Below are 27716 nucleotides of genomic sequence, written 5' to 3' on the forward strand. Positions count from 1 at the left end.
TGGCCTACCACATGGTGTCCCAATCCAGTCTACAGCAGAGCCTAGCCCAACGAGGGTTGCTCAACTCACTCGGAAGCCCAATTCCCCTTACCCCCAACAGAAGTGGGAACGATGTCAGTACGGCATGCAGAGCACGGAGACTGAGGGGAGTCCTACCTAAACTCCCTCTAATAGTCTCTGAACCAGGAGATAAATCTTCCTTTATTTACCTGGACTCAGCGCTTACCGGCTGAGTACAGAGATGGTCTCTGGCTGTGGGGGGAGAAGGCTTTAGCCATCACAGTCATGCTCGGCTACCTGCACCTGCTCCCTAAGCAGTAAAGTCCACCCCCAGAATTGGCTACCAGACCAAGGACCTCAGAAATCACCTCAGGAATTCTCAACTGGGGAAGGGACCTTTAGGTATCACCGCAGGAGAGCGGGGCCCAATTTTCTTCAATTTAGAATGTAGGATTTTTCCTTCCAAAAAGTACAGCAATCCCCATAGGGACGGTACATCCACCATCTGCTGAGACAGAGAATACTGGAGAGCTGAGGTGACTGCAGGGGTGTATGTATGGGGACGTCAGCTTTGCAACCTGTCTTTCTGCTGGTAGGGGAGCATTGGTCCTGATTCCATCTGGCAACACAATAGGAAAATGGGGTTTAGAACTGTTCTATATCAACTTGATGCTTTTTCTGGCACTTATTCTGAAAAAGGCCATTCAGTAATTTAGCAAGTTTAGGAAACTGGTCTCAGCAGAATTACAATTATCTTACTGAGCTGAACTCTGACTTGTAGGGGGATCACAGATACCAGTTTGGTTATTAGTGAATATGATACATATTTTATGGGTTACCAACAATAGATGAGAAAGAAGATCTATGGGACTCCCACATGAACAGATCATTACTATGAGATTCTGAATCCTATGAAAACTGAAAGGCATTCTATAGACCAGTGGTTCTCAACAGGCGTGTTGAGAACCACTGCTGAATCATGAGGTCCCTAATAGTGTATCATGAGGACACAGGAGGCTGCTCTCTCTTCAGCCTGGGAGGAAGTCCACCACCTTCCTCTATGTTGGGCCTAACAGAAGGCTGGCTCTCCTCTTCCTAGCCCATTGGAAGACTATTCTCTCTTCCTTCATCCAGCTCAGAGCAAGATATTGTCATTTTTTGCTCTTCTGGGCTTGGTGGGACTCCAGTTTTATCTTCTCTTTCTGAGAGTCTGGAGTGATGCTGCTGATGCTCTCTTCAACCTAGGAGACCTGGAAGTGATAGAAACAGTAGGAGCACGAGGGAGAAAGGCAAGTTCTCTACATACATAAATCCACTGCCAAATTCTGCTGCTGCCTCTTCCTTTTCCCCTCTCCCCAATGTTTTTTGCCCTCATCTGCTGCCGGTGAGGGAGGGAGGGAAAACCTGAACTTGATTAGAGACTTTTCTGCTGAATGGAAGCCAAGAGAATGAGAAAATATAGGTGCTACTAGGCAGGTATGGGAGGAAGAGAGGATCTGATGCTGCTAGACTGGGAGAGGTAGAAGAGAAGTGTTTTTCCCCATCCCTCCCTGTCTAGAAGCACAAAGAATCAGGTGGAGAAGACACAGCTGAGGGGGGATATGATAGCGGTCTTTAAAATCATGAGAGGTCTTGAATGAGTAGATGTGAATCTGTTATTTACTCTTTTGGATAATAGAAGGACTAGGGGGCATTCCGTGAAGTTAGCAAGTAGCACATTTAAGACTAATCGGAGAAAATTCTTTTTCACTCAACGCACAATAAAGCTCTGGAATTTGTTGCCAGAGGATGTGGTTAGTGCAGTTAGTGTAGCTGGGTTCAAAAAAGATTTGGATAAGTTCTTGGAGAAGTCCATTCACTACTATCGATCAAGCTGACTTAGGGAATGGCCTCTGCTATTACTGGCATTAGTAGCATGGGATCTTCTTGGTGTTTGGGTACTTGCCAGGTTCTTGTGGCCTGGTTTGGCCTCTGTTGGAAACAGGATGCTAGGCTTGATGGACACTTGGTCTCACCCTGCATGGCAATTTCTTATGTTCTTATTATGGGTATTCAAAAACTCAGTTTGCTTTGAAAAACAAATTTAGTCTTCTGTAAATTTAAGATCAAATGATTATTTTCCATCCAGTTACTAATTGCCTGCACGCAGGTATCAATTTTAATAGTCAAGCGAAGATCACCATTTATAATAAAATATAATTGCAAATAGTCTGCATACATCTTAAAAGGGACCTGAAAGTCATCTAATAGACAGCAAAGAGGCCTCATGTAAATATTAAAGAGAGTGTCAAAATAGAACCCTGAGGGACCCCACTCGAAACGGGAATCCAATCAGACAACTCACCACCTATACACACTCATTTCGAGTACACTGGGTAGGAAAGTGTAGAGAAAGAAGATGGAGCTGCTGGGCAAGCACAGATGGAGAGAGGGGTTGTGGGGTCTACTGTGCAGGAAGAGGTGGGAAACAAGGGGTTATAAGTATGCTGGGCAGTGACAGAGAAAGGAGAGGAAGGGGCACGGGGAAGTGGATGTAGGGTACAGTTGGGAATGCTGGACGGGGTATGAGTGTGAAAGAAGATAACTGATGTAGTTGGGAGAAGTGGAAGATGATATGCAAAAGTCAGTTTTGGGAAAGTGCATCTCTTTTTACTTTGCTTATAGTATAAGAGGAAATGTATTTCTGCTGCTAGTTCTCCAGCTTTGTACTGCATACAGAGTGGCTTCCTGGGGTTTCCATTCCAGTTTTTTCTCCGCATTTGTAATTTGTGGTTTTTATTCTGTAGTTGAAGGCTGTTCTGTGTGCTTGACAGAGGTGAGATATTTTACTAGCATGTAGGGATTTATATCAGTCTTATTTGTTTTGTTTTCTCAATAGGACATGTATTGGTGCTGCACTGCTGTCATTTCATAGGTAGGACAATTCTGTTTGAGTCCTTGAAGTTAATGCTGGTATGGTATAGCAGGTTTGTGACGTGCTGTTTTTTCTTCCATGTTTTGTATTATTTTACACTGTGCCTGGTAGTAGAGGGAGTTTGGGTGTTTTTACTAAAAGAACAGAATCAGAAAATCTTTATGTATTGAGTTGTACAGAAAAATCTTACACTCACTTATTGTTGGGTAGAGGAGTAGGGGGGTTCCTGTGGGTGCAGAATATATGTTTATATTTAGCCCTATAACAATCATGTGTTCAGTGGGTCACGCATGTGAGCATCATCTGTCAGGCTTGCCCTGACAAATATAGTTGAGAATCATTGCTATAAATCATTTCATTATTAAGAGAGAGTTTGCTCAAGATGAGTTCCCTGCATGTATTTCCCTGACTCCAGAAGATTTACAATCTAAGGAGCCTTTTTATTAAAGGTTTTTTCCATTTTGGGTCTATGGGGAAATGCTTAGTAGATTGAAGCTGGGGCAATGGATGTGGAAGTGACTGGGCCCAAGGACACAAGGAGCGGCAGTGTCTGCCATTCTCACAATGCTGTCCTAACCACTAAGCTACTTTCTCGTCTCTTTCTGAAAATCTGGTATTGGCAAAAATCTATGACCTGATGTTTCCCACAGGTTCTCTCGTTGATTTGGGATTTGTTTTGCATGCATCACAAAAATGTTAATGACTCTGAAGATAGTCTAATCAAGTATGGATTTTTCCCTTCTTGTAAGTGTGTAATTATTCAGCTATTTTACAAAAATATTATTTAAACTGTTACCTCTATCTTAAATCTTTGTAGGGTGCAAAAGATCTCCCTCTTTATTTCTGCTGACTTTGTGAGATTGTTTGGCTCAGACTGTTTTTCGTCTTTGGATTTTTTTTTTTTTTTTTTTTTTAATAACCGTCTTCTCACTATGGCTTAACCACATTATACTGAAAACTTTAAGAGTCAAGTTTGCTTAAAAGGAAACACTGGCGAGTCATACCATAGTGCACCAACAGCTTTTATTTAACATACTGGAACCTGTGCCTGCAACCCACGCCCAAATCTGCCCTAAACTGCTTCAAAGCAGTGGTGGGCAACCTTAGCTTGGGTTTTCAGAATATTCCCAATGAATATGCACAAGATAGATTTGTGCATAACTGAAGCAGTGTGCATGCAAATCTGTTATACATATTGAGGCATATTCTGAATATCCAAGTGGACTGGTGTCAGACTGGAAACAAGCTACCCCCATTCACAATAGCAGGCACCTTTTGAAGAATCCCATGACGAACAAAAACAGAAGGTATGAATAATCAAAATCAGTATTCAAGATTAATTGTGGTCAGCCTTAATATCTGTTTTAAGAACTCATATCATGGCTGCTGAGGAAAATCTGTTTGGAAACAGATGGCCATAAAGGTTAGGATAAGCCAGTAACGCCAGTCCTTGAAAGCCACACACTAATCTGGTTTTCAAAGTAACCAAAATATGCAAATTAATCTCTTGTAGACTAATGTATACAAATACACTTCATGAATATTCATTATGGATATCCTGAAAACCAGTCCTGCTTGTGGCCCCTTTAGAACAAGAGTTGAATGCCTCTAGCTTTACAATTTGCTGAAAGCAAAAAGTTTATTCAGTTGGTCAAATTATTTTCAATGACAATTTTTTAGATAAAATTTACTATAAAAAAGTTTCATATTCCCTCACCCATGTCAAGAGAATTTTCCTTAGACCTTCTATATAATCCTTACTTGTGGGATTTCTTCATATTGTCTCCATCGGGCCCTTTGCCACAGTCATAAGCCTGGATGGTAAACGTGTAATCCTTCTGCAGTTCACAGTCAAGTTTCTCTTTAGAGCGGATTATTCCCTCACCAGTGGATTTATCTACTACCAGGGCTTCAAAAGGGATATTCTGTCCATGAATTTTAAATTCACAAATCTCACCTAAAGAGATTCAACAGCAAATAGGTTAGAATCTGAAACAAAGAGACAGATTGCTCTCTAATAAGTAAATTACTGTATTTCGCAGCCAGAGCTTGTGAAGGTCTGTGGGCAAAGCAAGAGCATTATGCTTTAATAATGGGCGAGGTCCGGGAGCTTTAGTAAAACAAAGCATACGTCTGCCTTCCAAGCAGATTTACATTTGCATCCATTCATGCAGGAGTACAAAGAGAGAAATGTAGCCAGGCATTTCACAGGAGTACTTCAGTAAAAAGGATCATCTGAATAGAAAGCCATGGCCAATCTATTGGAAGAGCTGGGCACTTATTTTAATTTGACCGGAATGGAAAGGTTAAAATGCAATGTTACCAGATGAAAGAAGATAAAACTTCAGGTGTGAGGTTGAGCACCATAATTAGAGACATTGTCAAAAAAAAAGCAGCAAGAAAGGCAAAGTCTTCCTGTGCAATGTACCTGGCAAGAATTAGGGAACCAAAAACAAACTACTAAATGAGAAAGTTAGAAATAGCAACTTCTCAGGCATCCATTTCAACAGCACCCAACACATCCCATGGAGCCTCTCTGTACTGACTTGTGCTCCTAACAATCTAACACACACCGGGCTTTATTTACTAACCATTCAGGCCAAAATGTCTAACAATATAATTCAGTTATGAATATACCCTATAATAAGATACTTCCACTCTGCCACACCTGCATCCACCAGAAAAGGCAAAATGTAAAAAAAGATATAGTTTGGAGCCCATTCCATGGATTGGGGATTAGATGGAGTTTATATTCCTGAACACTTTCTAAGCCAATTTACAAACAACTTTGAAGTAGAATGACATCAGTAAAACTTGCCCTGTAAAATATCCTTTTAGCACAAGGAATAAGAGACTGGTTCATAAAAAGCCAGACTTTCTAAGAAAAACTGCTGCTAGCTAGAAAAGATGAATATCCTCAAGCCTAGCATGTGGTATGCCGACAGCAGAAGAGTTCAAATGGATGTCCGATCTGTAGATATTTCTAACCAAGGGTTTTGCTCACATAACCATTTCCATCAATATTTACTGGAAAATGTAAATAAACTGGGGTAGAGAGAGCATGACAGGATCTTCTGTTTAAGTGCTGATTCCCCATTTCATAACCAAAGTTAGTGGGTTAATAGTCAAACAAGGGATAGAAAGAACCCTTTATCACCTTCTTTGGTGAAGGTCACCTCAAAACTCTCTAAAGGGAGAAAAGATAAACCCAAGTCAGTTATACAGGAAAGACTGGAGAGGGAGGCAGAGAATCAGATTACATGGACAGCTTTGGACAATTCTCTTTTCATATTGGAAGTTCACACATTAAATCATGTTTGTGCTTCCCTTGGTAATTTCGAAACAGAGCATTTGCTGATTATATAAATGTGGGGGAAAATAATAAAGATTCTCACTAAATCTGCTTCTCATTACTTCCAATTTAATTTTGTGCGATTCATAGGCTAAATGGATGAAAATGAGTTAACAGGGATTCTATAGTGGCCGTTTTATTTTATCTTGCACTATTAAACAACCCTACGTGCCTCCAAACATGAAAATACATTGAAACACTAAAGTGCTTTGATCAAATGGGTTTAATGTGCTTTTGGATGGTCATTAGCTAAGATTCAGTAAAACCAGCAACAAACATGTGGAAATCATTGACAAAAACTTTATTACCCTGTTACCAGCCATTCAAATCATCCCTGGAGCTGAATCTGATCTTCTGCAACCTACCATCATTTGAAGTCACTAGAAAGCATCGTCCGCTGCTCCCCAAGGCTGTCGCACATCATTTCAACTAGATGGCTTCTCACATAAAGGCAGAATGTTCCCTTATGAGGTTTATTGTAAAAGCACCTATTCCTACCCTTGTATTAAGGCACTTCCGTATCAGTCACTGTACAGAAAGCCCCATGTAGGAGAAGCAATGTGAACATTAAAAACAAAGAAAGTCCATGTCATAAGAGGCAAGCAAGCAGTTAATTACTCAGGTTGTGATGTCTGCAGAAAAAGACCCAAGTAGTCAATGCAGTTTGCTCAGCAAGTTTGTTTCTTTTTTTTTTAGTATTTTATTCCTAGCATGAATTGCTGCTCTGCGCAGGTTAACCCACTCAACATAAAAGTTACCCTTTTTCTTCATCTCCAACCTTCAGCCAATGGGACACCCCCCTCCCCTGTGTTTATCCAATGCACCTTTGTATTCTTTACTGTCTTTGTCCTCAGCAGCTCTTCTGGAAAGACCTTCAACGCATCTGCCACCTTTTCTGTAAAAATGATTCCTACCCCACCCCCTTGCAGCTTCATATTATGAACCCTTGTTCTGCAGATTCCTTTGCATTACCACCACTTTTCAGCTATTTAAAAGTCTATCATATCCCCCTTGTCCCTGCTTTGCTCCAGGGTCTACATATTTAGATTCTTCAGTTTCATCTTATAGCTCATTTGGTGCATTTTGTCACCCTCTCTGGACTGCTTCCATCCTGTCTCCAAAACTGAACACAGTACTCCAGGTGAGGCCTCACCAAGGACCTGTACAGGAGCATCACCACCTCCTTTTTCCTGCTGATTATGGAGCCCAGCATCCCGCCCTGTCACATTGCCAGACACTATCACCCTGAGGTCTCTCTTCCTGTCTGTGCACATCAGACTTTCACTGCCCCCACCCAAATCACGTACAACTCCACTTTGGATTTCTGCACCCAAAATGCATGACACTCAACTTCTTGGCATTAAATCCCTTCTGCCCAACCTCTGACCACCACTGAAGCTTATTCAGATTGCTTTTCGTTTTCTCTAACCATTGTAAATGAACACAGGGACACTGTACACACAGCGAGAATCAAACAAAAAGCTCTTGCATTACAAAATCAATTATTCCAGTACATGCCACTTATACCTCCCTGCATGTCAGCATATGCACATCTCTGCAGTCACTGAGAAGGGCAGCAGAATGGTTTGATGCACCAAGACTGCTAAAAAAAGCTATAAAAATGGATTGGTTAAGGAGGGTCTATTCTAACCTCCATATCAGCTCAAGTTAAATCCATCCTTACATGAATTAAAATACCTACTGAAAATGAAAAATGACAGTCAAAGGGTGTTTTGTTTTGTTAAGGCAAAAGTCCTTTTAAAATATTGAAATACTCAGCTTCCCCATCACCACTTGCTCCCTTTTGCAGAGAAAAAGCAATGGTCTGCTCTCATCTGAATTCAAGGTATGTAGCCTTTACATTTCCTGATCTGAACATGGGAGACATATTTGGAAGTTATGCAAGCAGCTTCCTCTCAAACGCTAACAAGGAGAAAAGTAAAATGCATTAATAACTTTGCAGAAGGAACTATTTGATGGCAGGTTACAATAATGTGCTTTAACCCCTTTCAGGAAGAGAAAACACAATACAATAGGCTCACTGACTGGGGTGGACCGGAAAGGGGTTAAAAGGAATCAGAGATGGCTTTGTTTTAAAACAACAAGCAGCACTATTTAAGGGTCTTCCATAATTTGAATGCCATCAAATTCATTCCGGGAACCAGTTTAAATGGTTCACAAACATATAGACTTGGCAGTAGCAATACCAACAGAGCTGCACAAATTATCAAATTGTCTTCTCTTGGCTTATTCATAGACCTCTTATTTGGACTAACAGGTTACTTTTTTTTTTTCACTTTTGATATTAAAAAGGCCTTTACATGTTTGTGAGCAAGTACCTACCTAGGGTTCTGATAAGGGTCCATATAGCAACCCTTAATTCACTTTGATTTTTAAAAAGATGGGAAAAGATAAGTAGAAGAATCTTTCAAAAACTTCATATGCCAATATCTCTTTGGAAAAGAAAGAAAAGCACTGCTACTTGGATTGGAGAAAGAAGTTACCCGATTTCATTTTCCTTACTGTAGAACAGATGGACTCAGGACCAATGGGTTATGTGCTCCCCTGTCAGCAGATGGAGACAGAGTCAGGTTTCAAAGCTGACGTCACCCTAGATACAGCCCTGCAGTGACCTCAGCCCTCCAGTATTCTCTTCAAAAGCCACTGTGGACTTATCAAAAAAACTTGATTAAAACAGATAACCGTAACTATACTCAAACAAACATTGAACCCCAGTAAGATTATAGATGCCCTGATTTAGGGACTGGATGACAGCTTACCCATAATCTCTTGGAATAGATACCCACTCCATGGGCAAATCCTTGGTACAGTGTTTGGGCAGCCGTGGGCGGGATGCTGAGTCCATCTGTCTACACTAAAGAAAACAAAATTATCAGGTAATTTCTCCATTTCCTAGCGTGTATCCATATGGACTCAGGACCAATGGGATGTACAAAAGCAACTCCTGATCAGGGTGGGAGGCTGCCCACGGTCCGGTTAACACCGCCCTTGCAAAGGCTGCATCCTCCAGGGCCTGAACGACTAGGCGATAGAACCTGGAGGTGGTGTGCAAGGAGCACCACGTCGCCACTCGGCAGATATCGATGGGAGACAGCATTCCAGCTTCCGCCCATGAGACCGCCTGAGCCCTAATGGAATGAGCTTTAACCTGAAGGGGTAATGGCTTTCCTACCTCCACATAGGCCCCTGTGACCATCTCCTTAATCCAGCAAGCTATGGTAGCCCGTGAAGCTGGTTCGCCTTCCTTCTTTCCACCATGAAGAACAAACCACTTTTTTGGACCGGTTCTGAAACTTCTACATATCGCACCAAAAGCCTACTGACATTCAAATGGCGGAGGCAGTATTCTTCCACATCCTTGTGCTTATCTAGGGATGGCAACAAAATGGACTGCTTCAAATGAAATTCCGAGACTATCTTGGGCAAGAAGGATGGAATGGCACAAAGCAACGGTTCCCGAAACGACAATGCCTGTAGTTCAGAGAGGCAACATGCCAAGCATGTAGCCATCAGGAACACCATTTTCAGGGTTAATAAATGCAAGGAAAGACTGCACAGCAGCCGAAAGGACCCTGCCAAAATCTCCAATATTAGATTAAGATTCCACAAGGGAATCAGCAACTGTAGGGTTGGCCGGAGGTGCTTCACCCCTTTCAGAAAACAGGCCATGTCCGGATAAGCTGACAGGCAGGTTCCGTTCACCTCACTCCTGAAACAGGAGAGTGCTGCTACCTGGACCTTCAAGGGTCAAACCTTTATTCAAGCCATCCTGTAAAAAATCCAGAAGTAGTGGGATTTTGACCATCCAAGGGGAAACACCGCTTTCCTCACACCAGGCCTCAAACACTCTCCAGACCTGCACATACGCTAGGGACATAGAGAACTTCCAAGCGCAGAGTAAGGTGGCAGTTACTACCGCCGAATATCCTCGCTTCATCAGGCGAGCCCTCTCAAGGGCCAGACCATAAGACAGAATAGAGTCGGATCCTTGTGAAGAACCAGTCCCTGCTGTAGCACGTCCCTTTGCAGTGGGAGGCCGGGGAGGGAGGGGGGGCGGGGTGTGTGTGTGTCTCCACTAGGAGTCTCCGCATACCACAGACGCCTGGGCCAACCTGGAGCAACTAGTAGGACTAATCCCCTCTGGCGTTCGATTCTGCGAATGAGCCTGTCCAGGAGGGGCCACTGAGGGAACGTGTATAGCAGCTCCTCATCCGGCCAGGTCTGAACGAGTGCATTTATCCCCAGGGACAACTGATCTCTTCTGCGACTGAAAAATCAGGGAACCTTCGCATTGTGAGAAGCAGCCAGCAGGTCGATGGACAGGAGACCCCAGCAAACTACTACCAGCTGAAAGGCTTTGGCCGACAACGCCCACTCTCCTGGATCCAGACTCTCCCTGCTGAAAATGTCTGCTCTGATGCTGTCTTTTCTTGTGAATTGGGAGGCTGAGATCATCTGTGGATTTATTTCCACCCATTGCATAAGGAGATCTATCTTCTGCAACACGTGCTGGCTCTTGGTTCCACCCTGGCGGTTGATGTAGGCTACCATTGTTGTGTTGTCCAACATTACGTGGACCGCTTGACCCTGGAGTATGTGGCTGAATTGTAGACACACCAATCTGACTGCCCGGACTTCCAGGCAGTTTATATTCCAGAGGGCCTCTTCCCTGGTCTATCGCCCCTGGGCCGTCAGCTTCTGACAGCGAGCTCCCCAGCCCCAGAGGCTCGTGTCTGTCATGAGGACCAGCCAGTTCGGAGGGTTTCCTGCAGCCACCACTGGAGTAGAGAGCATACTTCCATCAGAAAGTGGAGGTGAATCAAATAGTCTTGAGACAGTGGGTTCCCAATGTAACACCAGGAAGTGTTGAAGTGGTCACATGTGTGCCCTTGCCCACTGCAATACTTCAAGGGTTGCTGCCAGAGGATGTGAAGATAGCTCCACACAGTCTGGCGTATCGTGTTCATCAGACGCACTTGGGGCATCAACATCCTTATCCGCGTAGTCTGAAGACCTTGCCTGCTTGGTGTCGAACTGGATTTCCAGATATTCCAAGGACTGGGAGGATTTGAGACTGCTTTTGTCCAGGTTTACGATCCAACCAAGTTCCTGAAGCAAGGAGGTCAACCTGAGACTCTATTCCATGGACATTGCCCAAATCAACCAATCGTCCAAGTACGGGTGCACCAGGATTCCCTCTTTTATAAAGAAGTATGAGATTTTGAGTCCACATCAATTTGGCTTTCGACGTGGTTTAAGCACAGAATTACTTTTGATTTCCTTAACTGACTCTATTAAATGTAGTTTAGATAGTAGACAACAGTTTATTTTGGTTTCATTGGATATAACGTCTGCTTTTGATTCGATTGACCATCAAATCTTGCTATTCCGTCTTCGTGACTGCGGAATTGCTGGGTCAGTTTTGGCATGGTTTGAGAGTTATTTGTCTAATCTCTCTCAAATCATCAAATTTAACAATTCGTCTTCTGATCTACAACAGGTAAAGATTGGGGGTTCCACAGGGTTCCGCCCTTTCGGCGATGTTGTTCAATGTTTATCTTGCTCCTATTGCTAAACTTTTGGCCATCATCACTGATGGGTATAAAATCTATGCAGACTATATCCAATTTTACATAAAAGTTCAGAAGTCTTGGTCTGAAACAGTTGAGTTACTCTCTTTCTGTATGAATTCCATTACGCGTTGGTTAAAACATAAGCAGCTTCTTCTGAATACTAGTAAAACATCTATGCTGTTGATTCATCGTCCCCATTCTCAACCTGTTTCCGACACTATATCATTTGAGAATTTTTCTTTTTCTCTCTCTAAGCTGATCAAGAGTTTGGGTTTTTTGATAGATTCAACTTTGTCATTTAAAGCAGATTAGTTCTGTAATTAAAATAGGTTTAAGTTGAGGCTTTTAGCTGGATTACGACATTTATTGTATGAATCTGATTTTTTGATGGTCGTACGGGCCATCATTTTTCCACATATTGATTACTGTAACAGTCTTTATATTGGTTTACCTAAAAATTCAATTCGTTCTCTTCAACTTCTGATGAATTCAGCAGCTAGGTTAGTGTCATCTTCTAAGCGTTCTGACCGAATTACTCCAATTCTATGTAGACTTCAGTGGCTCCCTATGTTGGAGCGTATATTCTTCAAGATAGGAATGACAGTTTTTAAACTTCGTGTTTCATCTTCTGATTTTTGGTTTAATGCTTTACTTCGGATCCATAAGCCAGCCAGAACACTTAGGTCTTCACAATTAAATTTACTTGAGGTTCCTTCTGTGAGATTAGCCCATTTATATAGTACAAGAGAAACAGCCTTCTCCATAGCGGCACCTAATTGCTGGAACATGATTCCATTTGATCTTCGATCCATTGAAGATGTCAAGAAATTCAAAATTGCTTTCAAGGAATTTTTGCTCAATCGTGTGTACAATTGTTAAAGGAAATACTTGAATAAGTTAATGCATATGGTTATGAATATTAGATAAGTTGTTTTTTGGGTTTTTTTTATTTTATTATTTAGTTTCTATAAAACTATTTTGTTTGTATATGTACTTTGTTTGTGTTGCTTTTATTATGTGTGTGTATTTTGTATATCGCCTAGGCCTAACAGTGTTGGGCAATTAATAAATTTTATAAATGAAATGAAATGAAAATGAAATTATGGTGGTCATAGTGCAGCGTTGAGAAATGTTCTGGTGGTGGTGGCCAGGCCAAAGGGCAGGGCCTGGAACTGATAATGGTGACCCAGTACTGCAAAGCATAGGAAACTATGTTCTGGCTGGATAGGAATATTTAGGTAGGCCTTGGATATGTCCAGGAAAGTTAAGAACTCTTCTGATTGTATGACCATTATTATAGAGCGTAGTGTTTCCATGCGGAAATGAATCATTCGTAAATGTCGGTAGACATGCTTGAGGTCCAGGATGGGGCGAAAGGAATCTTCCTTCTTGGGTATGATGAAATAGATGGAATAACGCTCCATATTTTCCTGGGGTGCAGGTACTGGGATTATAGTCCTCATCCTGAGGAGCCTTAAAAGGGTAGTCTCCATTGCCTACTTCTTGTGCTGGGAGTGGCAAGGAGATATGAATATGTCCCAAGGAATGCTGCGAAATTCCAGCACATATCCTTCTTGTATGACTTCCAGTACCCATTTGTCCGACGTGATCACAACCCACTGTTGGTAGAAGGACAGTCGACCCCCTATCTCCTTGTTCTGAGGGTGGGTCGGCAAAAGTTCATTGGAGGTTCGGGACGAACCTGAGCCTGCCCCTCTCTTGGGCTGCCAACTCCGAAAGGATAGAGACCTCTAAAATGTCGAGTTTCTGTAGGGGCGAAAGCCTTGGGATCCCCTCGATCGACCCCTCATGGGCGAGGGGCACTGTAACTGCTTTCTCTTATTTTCTGGTAGCCGGGGTTCTGGAGATTCGCCCCATTTACTGGCCAGCTTTTCCAATTCGCTTCCGCCCTAATATGACAAGCAGCGCAGAGAGAAAGGCTATTATGTTTCTTTGCTGCCAGAGTCATTGGAGACTGTAACTGCGTGCTCAGACAGCTCACGTTTAAAGTTTAATGCGCACAGATTTCAGGCATCTACACGGGCCACAGCGAGGCGCATGCAAAGCCCATGCACCCAGCTTTACTTGTATTTTGCGCCTAGTAAGTTGTGTGCGTATGTACTCATGCAACGTTATACGCACAGCGCGTACAAAGAGCTCTATGATGGGCAATACAGGCACAAAAACACATGCAAGATGGCACCGCAGCGGCCGACCAAGCCTAAAGCAGGGCCTAGCCCACCAGAGGCTGCTCAACTTGCTCAGAAGTCCACTTCCCTTTTCCCCAACAGGATCGGGAATGACCTTGGTACGGCACGCCGAGCAAGGAGACCAGAGGATGCCTTACCGAAACCCCTTCAACGTCTCTGAATCGGGAGGAAATCCCTTTTTTTTATCTGAGCGCAGCGCTTATCAGCTGAGTACAGAGACGGTCTCCAGTTGCGGGGGGGAAGAGGTATTTGGCCGTCACCGCCATGCTCAGCTTCCTGCCCCTGCTGCTTTTCAGCTGCTAAGTCCACGCCGGGAACCAGCTACTGTGCCAAGGCAACCTCTGAGGGATCTCAGAAATCACCTCGGGAATTCTCTACTGGGGGAGGGACCTTAAGGTATCACCACAGGACAGCGGGGCTCAATCTTTTCTCCAATTTAAGAGTAGAATTTCTTCTTCCAAAAGGTACCGAGATCCCCATAGTGAAAGCAGGTCTGCATCTGCTGAAGACTGAGAAATACTGAAGGGCTGAGGTCACTGCAGGGGTGTATCGAGGGTGACATCAGCTTTGAAACCTGACTCCATCTCCATCTGCTGGCAGGGGAAGATAAACCCATTGGTCCTGAGTCCATCTGGTTACACGCTAGGAAATATATAGAAACATAGAAATGACGCCAGAAGACGACCAATAGGTCCATCCAGTCTGCCCAGCAAGCTTTCACACTTATTTTCTCATAATTATCTGTTACTCTGACCGCTGAGTTCAGGGCTCTTATTGGTAGCTTTTTGATTCCAATTTCCTTCCACCCCCGCCACTGATGCAGAGAGCAGTGTTGGTATCAAAGTGAAGTATAAGGCTTAATGTTTGAGGGTAGTATCGGTCGTATCGAGCAAGTTACCCCGATGTTTGTGTACTAATACTGCTCAGATCAATGCCTTGTTAGATGTTGGCTGGATGTAAATCCTATTTCTTCATCCCCCCCCCCCGCCCCGCTGTTGAAGCAGTGAGCTGCGCTGGATATGAATTCAAAGTGAAGTATCAGGCTTAATTTGTTAAGGGTAGTAACCGCCGCAATAAGCAAGCTACTCCCATGCTTATTTGTTTACCCAAATTTAGGAGAATGGGGACTCCCATGTCTTGTCCATTACCGCATCAAGCACTGAATGGGAGGGCAAGGCTTTGGGATCAGCTGGGACTTCAAAGATCTTTAAAATTCGCAGCCTAGGGGCTATCCGGAGGACATCCCAGACAGCATGGCTAATTCATGCTGCTTATCTACAGGAAAAAAGAGATTTGTACCCACCCTTCTGACCTGTAAACTCAGATTATGGCTTTAAGACATCTGCTTTACTTTAATTTTTCTATCACAATTAATGAAGATATAAGTATGTTTGGAGAGAAACTCAATCCTCTCACAATTTACTTTCTGCCAAATCCTAGAGATTCTCTTAAGCATCAAAATACACAACTCTAAGAGAAAACAAATCCATCTAATTGTTCTAAGAACGCAGCTAGAGTTGCTAACTCCAGGTTAATGTAGCTTTGTGTAATTTTACAGATACATGAACTTGCGGCTGAACACTTTAGGAAAGTATGGAAAAACATTCTTGAAGATATATCTATATATAAAACTGGCTGCTCTATAAAAATGTTGCTAGCAGTAATTTTGTTATGGGCTTGATTTTGTTTTAGTTCAAAATTTTTGGGGGTAACCTGCACAAAGTGGCAGTTACTACTGCAAGCTTGCTGGACAAACTGGATGGATCATTTGGTCTTTTTCTGCCATCATTACTATGTTACTATGATTTGAGGAGAAAAGTGTCTCCTCTTTTTCTGAAACAATGAAATAAGACTTCTAAATGGACTGGAGGAAAAGATTTCTATGTTTAAAATCTGTAATATGGGTGCATGCAGAGCGCAACATGCAGATATACTATAGAACTGTAATAATGAGAAATGTTTGACCTTGGGTTTTTAGGGTGTTATAAAATAAGACAGCAGTTGTGCAAACAACAATTAGGTGTGCTGGTGCTACCAGTAACTTGCATATGTCATAGAGTATCATTAGCTGTGGTATCCTAATCCATCAGGAAAGGATGCTATAGAGCATCTTTCACCCACTCCATACTAACAAATAGTTCTCGTACCTGCATAGCGTAGTGGTGCATCCTTATCTAGTGCTACCAGAGGAGGATCCAGGAGGACTGTGTTGTCATTTTCCGTCACTATGCCATGATAGGTAGCTTTGATATATGGCTTGTGCTTGTTAACTACAAAAAACAAAACAAAACAAAATACAAAATATCCAATATGAATGAGAAATTTTCCAAAATATGATAAAAAGTTACAAATGTTATAGAATGATGGTCTAATGAAGAAGCTTTAAAAAGTTGTAATACTTGTTGCTTTGTAGGAAGAAAAACATACAGTCAGAGACCAATCCATCAATTCTGCAACATGGCTCAACACTCAGGAACCCAATTCCAGACATGTTCCATAAACAATTCACATATATGACATACAGAATCAAAATAAACTATATAAATAAAAATCAGTAAAACAAAGGTTTATTTACAGGAATAGCTGCATTTACTTAAATGGGATATCTGAACTTAACCGGTTAAGTAGCGCTATCATAAAAAAAAAGTGCAAATGGGCCTGCAGCCCAACTCTCTCCCCTCCTCCACCAAAAACTTTCAGACACTGCCTCTATTGTATGAAGTCTCTCTCATGCATATCCTGAAATTCTGGCCTGTTTGTGGCTCTTGAGGACTGGAGTTGGCCAACCCTGGTCTAGAACATTCTTGCACTTTAGATTCAAACTTTAATCTGCGGCTTGGCTGCACATTTTACTTTCTGTATTGCGCGGGAATCACTAATAGGGCCATCAACGTGCATTTGCATGTTGCGGGTGCTATTAGTTTCGGGGGGGGGGGTATTTGACACGCTATTACCCCTTACTGAATAAGGAGTAAAGCTAGCGCGTCAAAAACGCGTGTCCCAACCTGGGCTGGAGCGCACTGTACTGTATCGGCCTGAAAGTTGCAAGGTAGCCTTGTAATAAACTGCAAAATTTTACAAAAAGGAGTCCTGGTGCAAAAAATGCACAAAACACCCCAAAACATTCACACACACTGACATTTCAGCATTTTGCAACTTCTATGCACAGAACCCATTTATGAAAACTGTCAATTTCCCCCCTCGCAACTAGCAAACTTTCAGTCCGTTATACATGAAAGCTTATTAAAATGTTGAACTGTGAGATGCAAAGCAACGCGCAACTGAAATTAATGAAAACCAGTGCACACAAAAAAATAAATGTTTTCTGCCTCCATCATCTACGAGGGCCTAAACCAAATTGTTCTAGACTGATGTAGCAAAAAGCAAAGAAATGTTTCTCTCTTATTTCTAATGCATCAGCTAGTAAAACCAAACAGAAAACATTTTGAGGGAGGGAAAGGGACAATTTCTACATAGTCAGAGCACTGTGTATGCAGAGCGTGGAAGCTAATTTTTTAAAGGGAAACTGCATAAGTTTGCCTTTGAAAAGTTTGGCCTGCAAACAGAATGGAAACAAAAGTAATTTTCACCTGTTTTATCACAATGAAATCCCCAAGTTTGCTTTCTTTCCCTTCTCCTCTTCCTTTTTCCATGGCTAAAAGCACAAGCGCTGTCAAACTGCACACACTCTTGTGGTCACTAGGAAAGGACATTTCAGACTGGGGAATTTACCTGGGTAAATGCTAAGGTGACTTTCTCCTTAGACTGTAAGCATGTGCATTATGAAAGGCATCAGGAAAATTCATAAGTATAAACCCTAGGGATTGTCTTACAGGTGGAGCTTCAGATCTGAGCTAGTGGGACAGGTACTCTCTCACTGGCAGCTCCCTCATTAAATGTGTATTCAGCCCATTCTGAGCGCATGTTTAACTCCCAGTGCAGTCAGCTAATGTATGCTAATGCATCTGCTGTAGGGGAGGCAAAACCCATTGGTTTATGGAGGAGACAGAGAAAGTTTTACTGACGGTGCCACCTGCAGTCCCTCAGTATGAAACTGTACCCAAGCCAGATGAAAAATTAAATATAAAAAATATTCACCCAAACAAGCAGAGAGAAGAGGAAAACTGACTACAAGAAAACCTTCCCCACACAAGAACCTGTGCCATTCTGCAGAGTAAAAAACAACTTACCGAGCGGACTCTGGACTGATCCCTGGTACTACAGGAACAAACATTAGCAGGTAAGAACCAATTTTCCTTTCCCTGTACATCCCCGGATCAGTCCAGACTCCTGAGATTTATTTTTATTTATATTCCGCTTTTGGCACTGTTTTCAGCGCTTCAGAGTGGATTACATTCAGGTACTGTAGGTATTTCTCTATCCCCAAAGGGTAAGTTTGTACCTGAGGCAATGGAGGGTAAAGTGACTTGCCCAAGGTCACAAGGACTTGAACCCTGGTCTCCTGGTTCGTAGCCCCCTGCTCTAACTGCTAGGCTAGACTCTCTGTCCCACCCTAAACAGGGTGGGACAGAGAGTCCTGCTTGAAGCACTCACTCTCCAAAGCCCTTGGCCTCAGGGGCCTGGACATGAGACAGGATGATTACACAATCTGAACAGCTTGTGCGGGCAAGAAGCAAATTCAGTAACCTAGGAGGAGAGCCAAGTTCACTTGGCATAAACTATAGCCCCTTTCTAAATTTCTGAGAATGATAGAGCTTATAGCTGGAATCTGATTTATCTTTGCACCATGAAGAACCCATTTCATGTATCAAGAATTGGGAATACAAAGGATAAGTTTTATACTAGCAAATCACTAGAGATTTCATAGAGGCTAAACTGTCCAATGCCATATGTAATGAATCCTGCATCACCAGCTCAAGGACTGGAGAAGGGAGGAAGCCACTTAGAGAACAGATGCTTGTTTGAAAAGCCAAGTTTTGAGTTGTGTTTTGAAAAGTTTATGATTACTCTGAAGTTCCATAATATGGGACCGGCCAGGGACAGTGCACGTTCCCTAACTTGTGTAAGTCTTGCTGTTTTTACAGATGGAATGGTTAAAAGGTGCTCTGTTTGCTGATCTTAAATTCCTATGTGGGACATGTACGCGAAGTGCTCTGTTCAGCCATTCTGCTTTTCGTCATGGATAAGTTTCTGTATTGTGCAAAGAGCTTTGAACTGTATTCTTTGTTCTATGGGTAGCCAATGTAGAGTGGCGAGTGTATCTGTGATGTGATCTCTTACTTTTTCCAGTGAGAATTCTAGCTGCAGAGTTTTGTGATATTTGCAGTGGTCTTACTGTCGTGTAGGGTAGGCCAAGTAGTAAAGCATTACAGTAGTCAGTGCTTGTGCGAAAGTTTGACAGCGATAGTAATGGTTTAAGTTTTCTGAGTATCATGAGTTTAGCATACCCTTCTTTAACCTTTAGTGATATGTGGTTGATTTGAAGTGATGCTGGTTAGATGCAATCCTTAGCTCCTTTCTCATCTCAAAGCATCCCAGCTGTCCACTGTTTATCTAAAACCTCAGCCTCCCATAACAGGAAGGTTCTCTGGTACAGAGACTAGATTATTATGCATCTAGTCAAAACACCATCCCTGGTTTCACCGGGTTGCTGTGTGGGATTCTGAGCTTTAATTTCTATTCTGCCTTGACAGTTCAAAGTTTCAATTGCTTCTGTGATTGTGAGCAAGGCCTTGATCTCCACTGATGACAGAGATAAAGGAAAACAATTTTTTTTCCCCTCAAGAGATCTCCTTTGTGGTCCACCCTGATATATCCTAATAGTGGAAGGGTAAAACAGTTATCTATAACTAGATCCCCCCCTTTCTTGCCATTGCACAGCACATCCTGCACATCTTCCCTTAAGCCGCAACCATGAGAGCCTGTTGACACCAACAGCTATGGCAGAGGTTCTAGATACAATTTCAAAATCATCACATACTTCCACAAATCCAGCAGACCACCCAGATCTCACCATGCTGCTACCTTACACACACAACCCCACAAAGCCACTCTCCTCACTATAACTAAAGAACGTGCCATGTCCGTAGCAGGGCCAACAACCTGGAACGCTATTGCACAAAAACCAAAAACTCAAAACATGGCTCTTCAACAAGCCTTCTCCTGATTCTCCACCCCTCTCATTATACAGTATACACCAATCATTTTTCTTTTACCTAAACTGATTTTTGCACCTGTATCCTGCACTTGTAGTATAATACCTCAATTATATTCTTTCCAATTGTTTCTAATTGCCCTGTTCTCTAGTTCAGATGTAAAGCACTGTTGCTATCATTCATGTTCTTTGGAAACAGATATGATGTTATCATATGAATATTGGTATAAAAAAACCCCTTAAACAAATAAATAAATCATAGATGAAATGCACCAGATGCTTTCCCCACATTTCCAGCATTCAATAAGTGAACAAATTGTTCTTGTTTCTCTACATGAAGAATGATAATTTCAGTGTCCCTTTCAGGATGCAATGTACATATCCAAGCAACAGGATCTCTTATAACATGCCATGCAGGCACTAAGCATAGCACTAAGATAACTTCTGTCCATACAGGTCAGGAATCATGCTGCAGGGCAGAGAGGAATGAATGACTTCTAGACCATTTTCAGGGCAGTTTTAACTGCTATAGTCTGCTGTGGCAACTTAAACTGCCTGGCACACCCTTGGCTGTCTGATGAAGGGAAGGCAGACAGTGTGATGCCTCTCAGAGTGGACCTCTCTGATAATCATGCTGGGTCCTGCTGCTTAACTAACATCTCACCCAGTTGTTAATGTGTTTCTTCTTATACTTTTATATTTTAGAATTTTTTTAAAATTAGGTTATTTTGTTATTAAAAAAAAATTACAGTTGGGATTACACTCACACTGAAAATCAAACTATCAAAATCCAAAAAATGTAAGTCTCCAAATATTTCACTATGAAGGAGTGAGGTGTGATTACACACAATAGAATGCAATGGGTCAGATAATCATGTTAGGCCAAACAGTAAAACATATTAAACCCAAATCCAAAAAATGTAAGTCTCCAAATATTTCACTATGAAGGAGTGAGGTGTGATTACACACAATAGAATGCAATGGGTCAGATAATCATGTTAGGCCAAACAGTAAAACATATTAAACCCAAATCCAAAAAATGTAAGTCTCCAAATATTTCACTATGAAGGAGTGAGGTGTGATTACACACAATAGAATGCAATGGGTCAGATAATCATGTTAGGCCAAACAGTAAAACATATTAAACCCAAATCCAAAAAATGTAAGTCTCCAAATATTTCACTATGAAGGAGTGAGGTGTGATTACACACAATAGAATGCAATGGGTCAGATAATCATGTTAGGCCAAACAGTAAAACATATTAAACCCAAATCCAAAAAATGTAAGTCTCCAAATATTTCACTATGAAGGAGTGAGGTGTGATTACACACAATAGAATGCAATGGGTCAGATAATCATGTTAGGCCAAACAGTAAAACATATTAAACCCAAATCCAAAAAATGTAAGTCTCCAAATATTTCACTATGAAGGAGTGAGGTGTGATTACACACAATAGAATGCAATGGGTCAGATAATCATGTTAGGCCAAACAGTAAAACATATTAAACCCAAAATCTTTCTGCCAATGTCCTATTTTCAAAATATCTAAAAAAAACATCTTTACTATGAAAAATACTTATCCAAATTCATCATATTGAGAAATCCAATTCTTTTTAACTCTACAAATCTTAGAAATGGTCCGAAAACACCATCTTCATAATGCTTGCAGCATCCACCAACTTTATATTGCGGGTAAATTAGGACATGGACCATACTTCACTGTTATGGATTACGGCATAAGGACAGAGCAATCTCTGGAAGTAGCAGAGGGAAGCCACAAGCTGCCATTTGTTGACAGTTTGGGATTGCAGAGTTTATGAAGAATTGGATTTCTTAATATGATGCACTTGGATAAGTATTTTGTGTGCATATGATTATAGTTCACAGTAAGATTATTTGGATATTAAGCACAAAGAGATATAGGCTTGATATGATTATGTTTAGTTTAGCATGACAATCTTTGATGACTACAAGCTATCCTAGAGGATAAATCCATAAACTGCTATACGGTAATTAATAAGCAATAGTAGCTTGTGATCTATCTAATGTTTGGGTACTTGCGACTTGGACTGGCCACTGCTGGAAACAGGATACTGGGGTTGATCAACCCTTGGTCTGACCCAGTATGGTTTTATCAACAATGATGGCCTAAACCGAAGTGTTCCTCTTGAGTAAGTTGTTACAATATTCCATTGAAATAAAGGTGTTCCTTATATAAGCTGTTGTAATATACCGACAAGGCCCTTGTTTTGCCAAACTGGCTTCCTCAGGGGAAAAAAAATGGATAAACTGGATACCCCAAAGTTACTTATCACACTTCCCCCATGCTACAATGTGGGGGAACCTAAGGATCTACCTGAGATTAAAAAGCCTGTAAGCTTAATAAATGACTTGAAGCTGTTAGGAGAAAAATAAATTCACTAATAAGAAAAACTGCTGAAACATCTTGCGTGTGAATAAATCCTTGTGACTTAAGACATCCGTCCTCACAGAGGGAATTTACACGCATTCAACAACCATATAGAACCAGCAAAGCGGCACAGCCCTGCTCACCCTAGGTGCCTTCCTCCCAAGGAATCGAAATCAAGGCCTCTGTGAGGATGGATGTCTTAAGTCGCAAGGATTTATTCAGGTACATCCCTATGCTTTCTATGCTAACATACTGTGTATGAATGTAACCTTAATCTGTTGATGTAGTTACAGCCATGGCAACAATTTGTTACAAGGTATCTCTTTCTTTAAGTGTTTGGGTAACACATTGAATGAATGTTACATTGTAAGATACAAATGTGTTGGTTATTGTCATTTACACTGTGTTTATTAGAGTTGTGATGTATTAGAGCAGGGGTCAGGAACCTTTTTGGCTGAGAGAGCCATAAACGCCACATATTTTAAAATGTAATTCCATGAGAGCCATACAATATGTTTAAAACTAAATACAAGTAAATGTGTGCATTTTATGTAAGATCACACTTTTAAAGTACAATAAGTCTCTGAAAATATTACACCAGGCCTTAAGACACCAATACATCTCCTATTAGGAAAACGGACCAAGTCAGGCTGCTATAGAGTCCTACACAGAAACTACACGCCAGCAGAAAACCTCACCTGAATCACATGTGCTGACCCTCACCTAACAAAGAATAAAGAAACCAAAACGCATAACAAGAAGCATGCAGAAAAAACTGAATTGGAAACTGCAACAAGCCAGAGTCTCTGTATGCAGTGTAACAAAGGAAAAAAAGAAACATCACCCATCCTTATAAAACAAATCAAGAAATATAAAATCATCAGCAGTAAAACTGTACTAACAAAAAGAACATATTTTGAAACAGCTGATGAGTGGAATATCCAATAATTAAAAACTCATATAAAACATTTCCAGATACCAACAAAATATTTCAAAATAGCAGACACAAAGACCCAGTAATGAAAAATAATGATACAAAATTTTTTTTGCTCTGCATACCTGGGAACGTTTGATATCCAGGTGTCCTGAGATTGTTCTGAATTAGCAGGAGGTGGGGTGGTTTGCTTGGAACTTTCTCCTCTCTCAGTCACATACCAGCGCTCTCTCTCACACTGGCTCTCAATGACACACCTATACACACATGCTCTCAGTACTCCCATATACACGTTTTTTTCTCTCTCACTTATATAGGCTCTTAATTACACATTTACACACATGCTGTCTATCTTTTCACGCTTACACACACACACAGGCTTTCAATCACATAAATACATGCTGTCTTTTTCTCTCTCACACAGACTCTCATTCACATGCTTACAAACATGTCCTCTCTTTCTCTCATTTACACACAGGCTCTCAATCACATACTCACATGCTCCCTCACCTAAATCAGCTCTCAATCACACACAGACACACATGGTCTCTCTCTCTCATTTAAACACAGGCTCTCAATCACATACTCACATGCTCCCTCACCTAAATCAGCTCTCAATCACACACAGACACACATGGTCTCTCTCTCTCATTTAAACACAGGCTCTCAATCACATACTCACATGCTCCATCACCTAAACCAGCTCTCAATCACAGACACACACACGTGATCTCTCTCTTACTTATACACACAGGCTCTTAATCATACATACACATGATTTCTCTCACACACAAAGGATCTCAGTCCACACATACTCTTTCACACAAACAGGTTTTCAATCACAAACTTACACATACAGGTTCCCAATGGTAAACTTACATTCATGCTCTCTCTCTCTCACAGGAAGGCTCTGAATCACAGACATACTCTCTTTCACATGTACAGGCTCTCAATCATTCACATACATGCAATCTCTCACACACACACACACGCCCCCCCCCCCCCCCCCCGCGGCCCGGAAGAGGAAGTGGAGAGTATCGGGTGCCTGCGCGGCAAGAAGAGGCCACGCTAGTGCGCTCGGCATCGGCCTGAAGAAAAGAAGACTGCAGCGCGGCTCGGAGGACAATGAAGAGCTTCAACCGCGGCCGATGGGACTCCGCCTCCGCGAGGGCTGAAAATGAAGAGGTTAGCGTTGGGAGGAGGCTGCTGCTGCTGCCGCGAGTTCCCGGGGTGGGGGAGAGAGAGAGTGAAGCTCATTCACTCTCTCTCTCTCCCCTACCCCCACCTCGGGAACTGACTCCAGCTGTCCTGCCGCGTTCCGCCCGGGCTGACAGCATTTTAAGCCCGGGCGGAGGAGGACCGGGGAGCAGCTGGGTCAGCGGGAAAGTGTGGCGAAACTTGTCTGCGAGCCAGATGCAGCCCTCAAAAGAGCCATATCTGGCTCGCGAGCCATGGGTTCCCGACCCCTGTATTAGAGCTATGTAGATTTTTCTATTTGATGTGTGAATATAGTGTTTGATATATATTTATGATTAAAAGATCTTTTTGTGTTAAAATTTTTATTTTTATATTTTTTGTGCAATTTAAGTGCTTTTGCCCCACTCTTTTTAGAGTGTACTTTTCCTTTTATAAATTAAGCACTGGTTAGTGACACATGTATACATACACAAAGAAATAAAAAAAATCAGGCAATGTGTGTCACTAACCAGTGCTTAATTTAAAAAAGGAAAAGTTAGAGTGTGACAAAAAGCACTTAAATTGCACAAAAAAAATAAAAAAATATATATATATATCTTCTATTATAAGCATTAAAGCACAATCTTTATATATAATCTTTATGCTTATAGTGGAATATTTAAAAATCTATTTGGGTTTCTTCTTTTATTATAGCCGCATGCTCCCTGATCACCCTTGCAGAGGTTGAACTTCAGTTGCTCATAATTCACAGATATCATTGTTCTCATGTGGTGCTAATGTATCAGCAAAGCAGGCTATTTAATGATGGGGAATGACCACAGACACAATGTCAGTACCTCAGAAGTTAAAAGTGAGAACAGAGAGTTAAGGGTCTGTCTGTGTGTTAATACTTCTAAACAGTAATGATACTTTACCTGAATGTGAATAAAAATGATCAAGACTTAACAGTAAAAAAATTAAAAATATATAACTACAATATAAAAACCTGTTAGCTTCCTCCGGAAGCACTGTCTGTATATTGCAGTTGCTTTTTGTGCAACACTAGTACACATGAGATTAGACAACTGCAAAATGTTAAAGTTTTTAGAAAGAAAGTTGCTTGTTTTATGAATCATTTCCTACTTAAAATGTCTTATAGCGTATTGTTTGTATATTTTTAAATTATGTTCATATTTCTGTCATTTGCCTACCATGACAGTTAATATATATGGAAAAATACTTTCAAATAAATGCAACTGAGTTAGCTTACTGACCCTGATGTAGCAAGTCAACACTCATCTGTAATCAAGACTCAGTCTAAAAATAAGAAAAGGTACTGCCTTGTCTTTAAGAAAAGAAACCCATAGCGGGAGTGGGTACAGATTTCCCTAACGGTAATGAGAAGTGCTTGCATGCAAGACATGCCCGGTGCTACCCTGGTATAAGAGGGGCACATTCCCATCAGCAGAGAGGAAATGCAGGCAGGGATCTCTCCGGCTTTAAGGGAAGCAGGGGGAGCATTGCCCGGTGCTACCCTGGTATAAAAGGGGCACATTCCCATCAGCAGAGAGGAAATGCAGGCAGGGATCTCTCAGGCTTTAAGGGGAGCAGGGGGAGCATTGCCCGGTGCTACCCTGGTATAAAAGGGGCACATTCCCTTCAGCAGAGAGGAAATGCAGGCAGGGATCTCTCCGGCTTTAAGGGGAGCAGGGGGAGCATTGCCCGGTGCTACCCTGGTATAAAAGGGGCACATTCCCTTCAGCAGAGAGGAAATGCAGGCAGGGATCTCTCCGGCTTTAAGGGGAGCAGGGGGAGCATTGCCCGGTGCTACCCTGGTATAAAAGGGGCACATTCCCTTCAGCAGAGAGGAAATGCAGGCAGGGATCTCTCAGGCTTTAAGGGGAGCAGGGGGAGCATTGCCCGGTGCTACCCTGGTATAAGAGGGGCACATTCCCATCAGCAGAGAGGAAATGCAGGCAGGGATCTCTCCGGCTTTAAGGGAAGCAGGGGGAGCGAGCTCATCAGGTATTTTTCAGGGACCTGTCCCCAGGCTGCCAGGGCGCAGTGACAGCTGCAGTGGAAATTGTGCAGGGCGAAGCGGGTAGGGGATGCAGGGCATGGACCCCGAGGCTCCCTCCCACCGCGTCACAAAGCGAATGACTTGAAATGCATCCAAAATGTCTTTTTAAGCCAAGCAGCCCCTGCCCCAAAGCGGCGCCAGGAAAGGTGAGCGAGGCTGGGGGGCGGCGCCTCGTTTCAGCACCGCGGACCTCGCGCCTCCCCTCCCGCAGCCTCTGGCCAGCGCCGTCCGCTCGTGCCCGCGGCGATTGCGGCCCCTGCCCGCCGCCAGGCCCCGCCGCCCCCTCACCTCTGCCAGCACGGACTCCGCAGAGCAGCAGCAGCAGGAGGCTCCAGGCTCGCAGGGCGGGGGCCACGCGCTCCTTCCCCGGCCTCATTTCTCTCCCCCTCCGCCGGACGCCGGGGATGCAGCGGGGTCCGTCACAGGCGCTAAAATGCGGGCCTCGCCCTCCTCTCGCAGCCCCGGCGCCAGCAGCGGAGGCTTAAGATGGCGGCGGGGAGCGGGCGAGCATCTCCCTCAGCGCCGAGCCCGCCCATTCCTCACCGCGCGCATGCGCCGTCACCAGGGGGCGGGGCGCGCGAGTCACGGGGTCTGAGGGAGGGAGCGAGGCTCCGCCTCCGCCTCCCCTTCCCACTCCACCGTGGGGGCGCGGAGGCGCTGCCAATGGCCTTCGCTTGGGCTTAGCCGTTAGTTTCGGTTCAATCTTTATGACGCTCGTAACCATCAACTTCTCATTCGGTGGAAAAACGGCGATTTGGATTCGGCGTCTGGGGTAACCAAAGGCAGAAAGGGGAAAAACACAGGACTGCTTCTATGATCAAGTCCAAAACCAAGCAGCACTGTCTGAATTGGCACGAAGGCGAGGCACCAAGTGAAAATGTGACTTTATCTATTAAAAAAGCACAGGCGTAACCTGCACGGAGCGGCAG

General features: G+C 42.8%; 1 protein-coding gene across 7 annotated transcripts in view; it reads right to left on the reverse strand.

Moving 5' to 3' along the window:
- The window catches only part of CLSTN1 (calsyntenin 1), a 100021-nt gene extending 72700 nt beyond the window's left edge, over positions 1-27321 (reverse strand). For 3 of the 7 annotated variants that reach the window (XM_029578767.1, XM_029578770.1, XM_029578766.1), the window contains exons 1-4: positions 27076-27321; positions 16218-16340; positions 6072-6101; positions 4676-4871 (exon numbers count right to left, since the gene is read on the reverse strand). In XM_029578767.1, coding sequence (XP_029434627.1) covers positions 4676-4871; positions 6072-6101; positions 16218-16340; positions 27076-27163 — 437 coding nt within the window. In that variant the 5' untranslated portion in view covers positions 27164-27321. The remainder of the gene's footprint in view (positions 1-4675; positions 4872-6071; positions 6102-16217; positions 16341-27075) is intronic. The other 4 variants (XM_029578772.1, XM_029578769.1, XM_029578771.1 and 1 more) reach the window with 3 other exon arrangements.
- Positions 27322-27716: the final 395 nt, after the last annotated feature.

Source organism: Rhinatrema bivittatum, chromosome 15, assembly GCF_901001135.1.
Source record: "Rhinatrema bivittatum chromosome 15, aRhiBiv1.1, whole genome shotgun sequence".
In the NCBI taxonomy this organism is placed as follows: Eukaryota; Metazoa; Chordata; class Amphibia; order Gymnophiona; family Rhinatrematidae; genus Rhinatrema; species Rhinatrema bivittatum.